Source organism: Atta cephalotes (assembly GCF_000143395.1).
Source record: "Atta cephalotes unplaced genomic scaffold scaffold00027, whole genome shotgun sequence".
NCBI classification, from domain to species: domain Eukaryota; kingdom Metazoa; phylum Arthropoda; class Insecta; order Hymenoptera; family Formicidae; genus Atta; species Atta cephalotes.
In genome coordinates this window covers 4,009,072-4,018,524 of record NW_012130091.1, presented here as the reverse complement: position 1 = coordinate 4,018,524, position 9,453 = coordinate 4,009,072, and the positions used below count along the sequence as shown (strand labels likewise).

The 9,453-nt window shown below is 26.9% G+C and overlaps 1 protein-coding gene across 1 annotated transcript in view; it reads right to left on the bottom strand.

The window, feature by feature from the left end:
- Positions 1 to 259: 259 nt before the first annotated feature.
- Positions 260 to 9,453, bottom strand: part of LOC105620619 — a 17,861-nt gene continuing 8,667 nt past the window's right edge. Inside the window, exons 9-16 of the mRNA XM_012202108.1 lie at positions 4,570 to 5,085; positions 2,895 to 3,112; positions 2,546 to 2,684; positions 2,053 to 2,330; positions 1,479 to 1,847; positions 939 to 1,280; positions 585 to 738; positions 260 to 471 (exon numbers count right to left, since the gene is read on the bottom strand). Coding sequence (XP_012057498.1) covers positions 260 to 471; positions 585 to 738; positions 939 to 1,280; positions 1,479 to 1,847; positions 2,053 to 2,330; positions 2,546 to 2,684; positions 2,895 to 3,112; positions 4,570 to 5,085 — 2,228 coding nt within the window. The remainder of the gene's footprint in view (positions 472 to 584; positions 739 to 938; positions 1,281 to 1,478; positions 1,848 to 2,052; positions 2,331 to 2,545; positions 2,685 to 2,894; positions 3,113 to 4,569; positions 5,086 to 9,453) is intronic.

Sequence of the window (9,453 nt, the reverse complement as noted above, 5' to 3'; positions counted from 1 at the left end):
TTCTGAATATTATAATGTGTAAAATAACAATAATAATGCTTCACAACAATTCTTCATAATTGTGTGTGTGCGTGTGGGCGCACGCGTGTGTATGTATACTATTCATAATGATTTAATTCAATATATGTAATATATTGAATACATTTCCATGTTATATGTCAATTTTTATCAATTCAAATTAATAACAAAAAAAAATTTTAATACATTATTCCATAGAAATAATACACTTATATATAATACACTTACATATTTAATATTTTTAACACTTATTTGTGTAACAAAAATTCACAGATGACATTTCCGAATTTAATTTTTCGCCATGCATTTTCACCTCTAAAATTGTTAGTCGGTTTTTATGAATTGCAGCCAAAAAATGTCTCTTTCCTAAATTATTGAAATTTCTCACTTTAAAGTTGTATAACTTATCAACTTTTATTTGTATAATATTTCGATGCACAAAACCTTCGATACCTTGAAAACAGTTTTGTGAAATGGAACAATTATATTATTTTATGAATACAAAAAATATCTTTTTTCTTTAATTTCTTCTATTTTTTATTAATTTTATAATATAGTATAATTACCTTTATATTCGTACACTTGAATAATATCATTATTTTCTACGAAAACAAGTAATGTTCCGAGGAATCCATCAAAATTTAGAACTAAAAATGATTTTGGTTGACGTGCTTTTATTGTTTGCAGAATTTTTGTTTGTGAAATGTCATTTTTGCACAACTAGATAAAATAATGTGATTAATACGCTATATAATACAATTATATAATAATAACACACAATAATACAGCAAAAGTTTCAGTTTTATGGAAAGAAAATATTTTTTTATAAATTAATATTATCCTTTTACAATAAATAGCAATTATCGAATTATAAAATAAGCTACATAATAAAATGAAAATGAAAATTATATTTAACTCACATATATATAATCTTGGCTGACTTTTTCATTATAGTGGATGTACTCTTCTTTTTTATTAATACCTACTTTAAAAGTCAATACGCTGCCACAACCAAAACAATTTTTTAAACATGTGTCGTTTAAAGATCTTTCTTGTAAATCATAAGATAGAGATTGATTAGTTAGTACAATAGGCTCGTTATTTGAAACCAAATTTAATGTCTCATTTTTGTACGAGATAAGAGTCTTTATATCCAATTGCATATTAGATGGTGCAATTTCAAGATTCTTTTGAATCATTGCTATAAATCCATCTTGATATAAATTCATAATGTCTGTGGCATTATCAAGTTCTAATACATGCTATGAGAGAAAAAATAATATGGAACAAATTAGCAGAACTTATTGTTATAAGAAGAAAGTACTTATTTTATAAATATTTTTTATCTCCGTTTAATTGAGAAATTTGATTTAAAATACATTTTGCATATATTTTTTTAAATAAATAAATTTATACGTGCGTAAATTTATACGTGTGTCTACGCATTATAATAAACTTACCACTATTCTATTATTTTCCAATTTCCATAAGTTACTAAGACTTCTACCACAGGTTCGTTTTACGGTTGTAAGCAAGTATAAAACGCGATTTAATTTAAAAAACATCCATTGATTAATTAATCCAAAATCGGATACTTCATCGATCACTTGAAAATCAGTTTGAGTATATAATAGAAGTTTTATATGGCAAATGTTGTAATTTATTAATATATAATTCATATCATTTATTTCGACGGTATGGATATTATGAATGTTTCCATCAAATTCTTGGATTTTTAAATAATCAAACGTGTTAAATTTATATATCTGTTTTATAGCATTGCATTTGAGTATATCCAAGTGCAATGCACACACGTTATTTAAATCCTTCTATAAAAAATAAAATTATATTTAGAGCATAAACAAGTGAGAGCTTGTGAGAGTTGGATTCTTGTGCAGAACAAATTTAATAATGTAATGTTACTAAATTGCATAGAAATCAATATTAATTTTTAAATCTGATAAGATTCTTATTATTTAATAAAATTATTGTCAATATTAATTTATTTCATTATAAATACTATAATTTTCTTACATATGTTTCCTCAGTAATGTGATTTATTTCGGAATATTTTCTTGTTAACGTCGATGATGTGTCAGTGATATTAATTTCATTCAAAATTTCATTTCCATCAACGTTCTTTTCAAAATAGACATTTCCATGCACTCTCCATTTTCCTGATATAATCTGTTTTGTTTCGTTTATCGTTTTTATTACTGCTCCTTGCCAATTAATTGGGTTTATTCTGTTTAGAAGACCCAAAACCATGAGATTTTTATCAAGGATAACTGGAGTTTTGAACATAAAGTTTCCTAAACAAAAATTATATAAATTTATTATTTTTTATCATTAGAATTTAAATAAAGATTATTCAAATGTATTCATGCTGAGTGCTATTAAACACTGAAAACTGGTTCATACGATGTAAAATAAAAAAAGGTGTTGTATGCACGTACTAAACATTTAAACAGCACTTGAAAATTTTACGGCATTTATAAAACTGATTGTTTTATTTCTTAATTTCTACCTGTTAGAGCGTCGTTTGCAGTTGAAGAAACAATTCCCGTTGATTTAAAATTATTGATTAAATGAGCATTGAAGTTATGGTACGCATAAATGTTTCCTTGTAGTTTTATATATCCTGTAATATTCTGATTACCATATGTCTGTAAAAGAAGCAAATATAATTTTATTGCATGTATAATTTTAATTTTAACATTAATTATGCATGGAAGAAACAAAAGAAAAGACTGAAATAGTATGTATGTCTAAATAATCTATATTATTTTATTGGAACATCTTCAACATCTTATGTTTTATTTGCTAAATTTATTCCAAACAATAAAAGTTTTGTTTTAATTTTATGTTCATTATACCATGAAGGTATCCGCATAGATATCTTCTATATGATAGGTATTAACATGTCCTGATATCTGAATGTTTCTAACAATAATATTAGTACAATTAAGTTTATCGATCATAATAAACTGTCGCGTATTTAATAAAATCAACAGATTCATTTGTAAGTCATTGACCTGCATGACTTTTATATTTGTGTATATTTGGAAAGTCACATTGTTGAGTGTTATTCGTGCTGAAATAAAAAACAAAATATTTCTTATGCTTTTTCTTATGCTTCAAAATTAAGTATTTAATTATTTGCGATGATGCATATTTTAATAATGTTATTACAAATAACATATATAATATATTATAGTTACACATTGTTTACAATAGACAATAATTGCTGTAAAAAAAGAGATTGTAAAATTGTGTAACAAACTTTTATTTAAAAAAACTATTGAGTAAAATAATTTAAATTGATTAAAAGAAAAAAATTTTGCTACAAATTATTTTATAAGTACATATAATTTTATAAAATATTAAATAATTTTTTACAAAATGTACAAATTCTTTGCAAAGCATATAAATAATTTAATTTTATGAAAATATGTCAACAACATATGTCATACAAAAAAATATGATTACAAATCGATGCTTATTGATTTGTATATTTTTCTTTTAATATATTTTTATTATTTGTGAATTCTGAATGAAGAAACCTGAATTATTATTTATTTGCTTTTATAACTATACATATATACATTTTCAGGGCTCGGTAAAATAACTGATGCGACTTAAAAACTAAAAAATAAGTTCCAGAAACTTATTTAAAATATAAAATCGTAAGAGTCGATAAAATTACTGACTTATTTGAAATAAAAAATATAAAATAGGTTTCAAAAATTTATTAAAAATATTAAATAAGGAATAGGTCACAAGAAATTATTTAAAATATAAAATAAGAAATAGAACCCGAAAATATATTTATTTATTTAAAATATAGAATAATTTTTATTTAAAATATAAAAATAATTTATATTTTATTTTAAATAAAAGTTTTCTTAGGCCATTTCTTATTTTAAATAAAAAATAGATTTCGGAAATTTACTTAAAATATAAAGTAATAAATATGTATTAATAATAAATATGTAAATAAACGTTTCAAATATTTAAATAATTCAAGTATTTTAATAAAAAATATTTTAATGATTTTTGTTTTTTTAAATATATTAATACATTTCTAAATATAACGTTTTTTTATAGCAGTTTTATAGTCTATAATTGATACTTAATAATATTAATCCTTCGCGAACCAGATGAAAATTCAACATGGATCATATGTGGATACGCCACATGTGCAATACTTCATCATAAATATACTATAATTTAATTATTCACTTTTACCGACGGATTGGTAATATAATTGATACAATTTATTTAAAATAAAATATATAAAAAAAATTAGGTTTCAGAAAATGATTTAAAATTCGCAATCAATAAAAAACTGATATTACTTATTTAAAATAAAAAATATAAAATAAGTTCCAAAAACTTATTTAAATAAGAAATCAAAAGAAGTTATTTTAAATAATAAATATTAAATAACTATTTAATTTTTTTTGTATATTTTAAATGTATATTTTAAATAAATTTATTTAAAATAAGACCGAGCCCTACACATTTTTACTAATACAAAAAGATAATTACCTGGAAAATATTTAGGTTTATTAAGAGCAATAACATTCTCCTGAAAGTCTTTCATATCAACTTCCATAATGGTATATGGTTGTAATTTATTTTTTACTACGAGATTTTTTCGTAGATAAACGTTTTCTCTGAACATAACTTTGATATTAATTGAAAAAGGTTTATTGATATAAACAACATTTTCGTAAAATCTATATAAATCTAAATTGTTTAAGCTGCCATCGATGTTAAATGCATTATTAAATGTAACTGAATTTTTAAATAATTTTAGTCCAAAAATTGTAACATTTGTATCATTTTTAAAGATCATGGTCTTGAAGAAATTGTTTAACATTGATCCTTGAATCGATCCACTTACGTTCAATCTTGTTACAGAAGCAGTCTCAATGAAGTGAACATTACCATGAAAAACATAAGAATTATCCTTATCTTTAAACCTATTTGTGAAATCGCTTAAAAGAACAGAATTTCCAATCTTGCCAGTTGTATTAAAATTTCTTAGAACCGTGACTAAGCCTCAAAGAAAAAAAAAGAAATTAATTTTGTTATTATAAAAAGACAAAAATAAAAAAGAAAAGACAAGAACATAAATAAATAATTATAAAATATTATAGATAATTATATATAAAATATTATATATAATTAGTAAAAATTTAAATAAACATACAAATAAATTTTAATCTTCTAATGACTCACTAATTTATATATATATATTGGAGAATGAAAATAACTCGTTACTTATAACGCTGTTATAATATCATTACAAATTATTTTTTTTTGGTAACGGATTGATAACGACGTTACTTTTTTTTTTGTATAACTGTAACGTAGTTGCATTATTTTAGTAATTGTAATCAAAACAATTTCTTTTTACTGTTTACAGTTACTTTTACGTTATTTTTTATATTTTTAACATATTTATGACATAATTTTGTATATATTTTGTATATATTTTGTATATATTTAATTATATTGTATATATTTTTGGCCGATATTCATAATTCGTTTTCAAATCAAGACAATTTTAAGTAATGCCTTAAAAAGCTAATACGGCACTGTGATTGGTTTATGATATTTTAAGAATGACCAATTAATAACCAAACGACAAAGTTGTATTAGTGTACAAATATGAAATGACGATTTATCATTCTTCCGAATTTAACGTGTTTTTTTCCTAAAAAAAATACGTTAAATTCGGAAGAATGATAAAAAGAGATTTATTCAAAGTATGCTCCATTGCTAGTTACACATTTTTCCCATCTTTCGGGCAATTTGTGGATACCAGTAAAAATCTTCCCCTTTTACCGCGCACCATTCATCGAGCCATTTTTTCACATCTTCGTACGAACCAAAGCGCTGCTCAGCAAGTGCGTGACCCATCGATGCAAACAAGTGGTAATCGGAAGGAGCCAAGTCTGGTGAGTAAGTCGCATGGGGTAGAACTTCCCAGCTGTGCTTCCAACGTGTCCCGAACTGGTTTTGCCGTATGTGATGGATGCATTGTCATGGAAAAAAATGACCTTGTGTTGCCTCTTTTGGTATTCTGGTTTTTTCAGTTTTTTAAACAGCGAACGATTCAAATTGATCAATTGTTGTTGATAGCGTTTGGTATTAACCGTTTCGCCAAACTTCAATAGCTCATAATAGACCACACCCTTCTGGTCCCATCAAACACAGAGCATCGTCTTCCTGCCAAAGCAATTCGGTCTTGCGGTCGATGTGGATGATGCGCCTGAATTTATCCATGATATTTTGCGCTTGGGATTCTCAAAAAAAATCCACTTTTCATCTCCAGTAACGATACTATGCAAGAATGACTTTCTTCTGTATCGTTCGAGCAAAATTTCACATGTGTTTTGCGCCTCTCCATCTGTCTCTCGTTCAATTCATGTGGCACCCATCTACCGACTTTCTGAATCTTTCCCATCTCTCGTAGGCGATTGGAAACAGCTTGTTGACTAACGCTCAATTGCTCTGCGAATTGTTTTTTGTGTTTGTGAATCATCTTCATCCAGCAATGCTTGCAATTCCATGTCTTCGTACTTTTTGGGCGGTTTTCCGTGTTCCTTGTCTGCAACATCGAAATCTCCAATTTTGGAACGCTAAAACCATCATTCACATGTTTTTTTGGGATGGAGCATGTTCATCATAAGCTTCTCCAAGTAATCGGTATGATTCTGCAGCAGTTTTTTTCAAATGAAAACAAAAAATTAATGCTGTCCGCGAATGCTCCTTATTTGATACAAATTTCGTCATATTAAATACAGCAACACAATACTATGCAAACACTTTTCAATCAAATTACTTTGCGCGTTTGACACTTGTTGATGGTACAATAAAATGGCGTATAATGTTAAATCTTTGTACTTCACATTGCATTGGTGCGCCATCTGTTTCTCAAATCGTCATTTCATACTTGTACACCTGGTAATATAAGGATAAACTGTATATTTCCTTTATGAATAACAATCTTTGATGTCATGTACTACAAAATTTATAATAAATTTATATTAAAAATTTTACTTTTTAACAGTACATTGTATTTTAAAATAAAAAATTTAATTGACGCGTGGTTTATAAAATCAGACATGTATACAAAGTATCCCATAATTCATCAGAGTTTGTGAATAGGTAGAGCGGACTAAACTGATGGAAAATTCTCTATCATTTTACAATTTTCGCAATAGTTAACGAGATATTAATCTTAAAAGATCATCGAATATGCGCGTTTATCCGGCCTACTATTATCAAGTGTGTGCCCAGTGCTCGACGCGCAGGCCGCGGGGAATGGAGGTCTAGCAAAACTTGAGAAAATACAGTATTAAAAAATTCTGAAAAAATTCTTAGAACTCTATAAGAAGAAAATAAACAATTTTGTCTTCTGCAGTGTTTTGTCTTTTTCTATAAAATTAATAGATTTGAATAAAAAATGATTGAAGATTAATTTTCGACAATTTTTAGTAATTAATATCTTGTTTACTAATGCGAAAATTATTAAATGATAAAAGACTTTTCTTTTCAATTTAATTCATTTTGCTAATGTGCGAAAGATCTATCGTTACTTATCAAATACACTGTATATACATACATATCCGGTTCTAAATTTTTTTTAATGGGAAAGGGTATTTTTTATTGTTCTATCGATGGTATTCAATGAACTGAGTTTTACATAGTTTTCCATTAGAGTATATTTTCAAAAATTTAACTATTGTCGGAATATAAACTAACATAAGTCAGACTGAAGATTTAAAATAAACTTTTTATTATTGCAATAAATGTTCAAAATGTTCGCCATGTTGATTTCGACATGCCTGTAACCTTTATGGATAGCTTGCTTCTTCTGATCTTGAATCGTTATATTGCGAAAAATATTTTTTTATTCTTTTCTTCCAAAGTGATAGGATGTTGAAAATGAGCTAGCTCCTTTACTGTTTCCCAAAAATAATAGTCCAAACATGTTAAATCGGGTGATCTCAGGGAATAAAGCAAGATCATTTCTACCAATGTGTTTGTTTGAGAACGTTCTGTTGAACTCTTGCCTCGTATTTCAATCAACATAGTGAACAGTCTGGCTTATTTTGGCTTATATCCTACAATAGTTGCTTATTTTTTGCTTATACTCCACAATAATTGCATTTTCGAAAAGATTCTCTAACGCAAAATTATTCAGCTCATTGAGCACTCGATAGAACGAGTAAATAATACCTCTTGCCATTAAAAAAAATTTTTTTTTGGTAGTATGAAAACCAAGGACATTTAAGATTATTCACACGGAAAGAATTTTTTCTTAGAGTTTACTCTGAAAATATGATAATTGGGGGACAACATTTGTATTTCGAAAAATTTTGATGTAAATCTCTCTCATTCATTAATAAAATACAATAAAGTATAAAATAGATTTGATTAATTTTACTGAAGTGCATGGTAAAAATCTTAAAATAAAATTGTATTGTACCATAATGTAACTATCATATTTTCAGAGTAGATTTTAAAAAAAAATTCTCTTCGTGCAAAAGATCATCTAAATATATCTCTCTACTTATCTTACAATTTTGATAACTACCTTAATCAAAAAATTCCCGGAATTCATTCAGAAAATTCAAAATACAAGTTTTATTGATCAAAAGTGATATTGTCCCTTCAAAGTACTCCCCATCGACTGCAACGCACTTATGCTAGCGCTTGATCCAACTCTCGAAACATTTCTGGAACTCTATTGTCGGTATAGCCATCAGAGCCGTCTTCGATTTTTCCATTACCTCCTTTCGGCTGTTAAAACGCGTTCCCCGTAATAGTTTTTTCGTGCCACTCATAAACGGCTGTTTTCTTTAGAGTATCACTGTCGAAACAGTTTCCCAACATTTCCAAGGTTTTCACACCATTGAATCCATTTTTAACGCAAAATTTAATACAAACTCGTTGTTGCAAATTCAACTCCATTTTTAAAAAATCAAAAATACGTGCAGAGGTAGATATACTCAAGACAGCGTAACTTTATTACAAATGTCAAGCTATGGTGATAAAATTTGGTGGGAATGTCAATGATAGATGTGGCAACCTAACCAAAAAAACAGAACTCAAATCAGCTGACTCAGAGCATCACCTAGTGATAATTCCGGGAACTTTTTGATCAAGATAGATATCTTCCCTCTATCTTTAACCGTTTTCAAGAAAAATATGGTGAACTTTTTATCAGACTCAATTTTTGCCCCCCCCCNCCCCTCCATCTCACACACACACACACACACACACACACACACACACACACACACACACACACACACACACTACTACTACTATATAATATATATATATATAACTTAACTACTTACTACTAACTAACTACTTACTTCTTACTTAATTTAATTTAAGTTTTAACGTTTT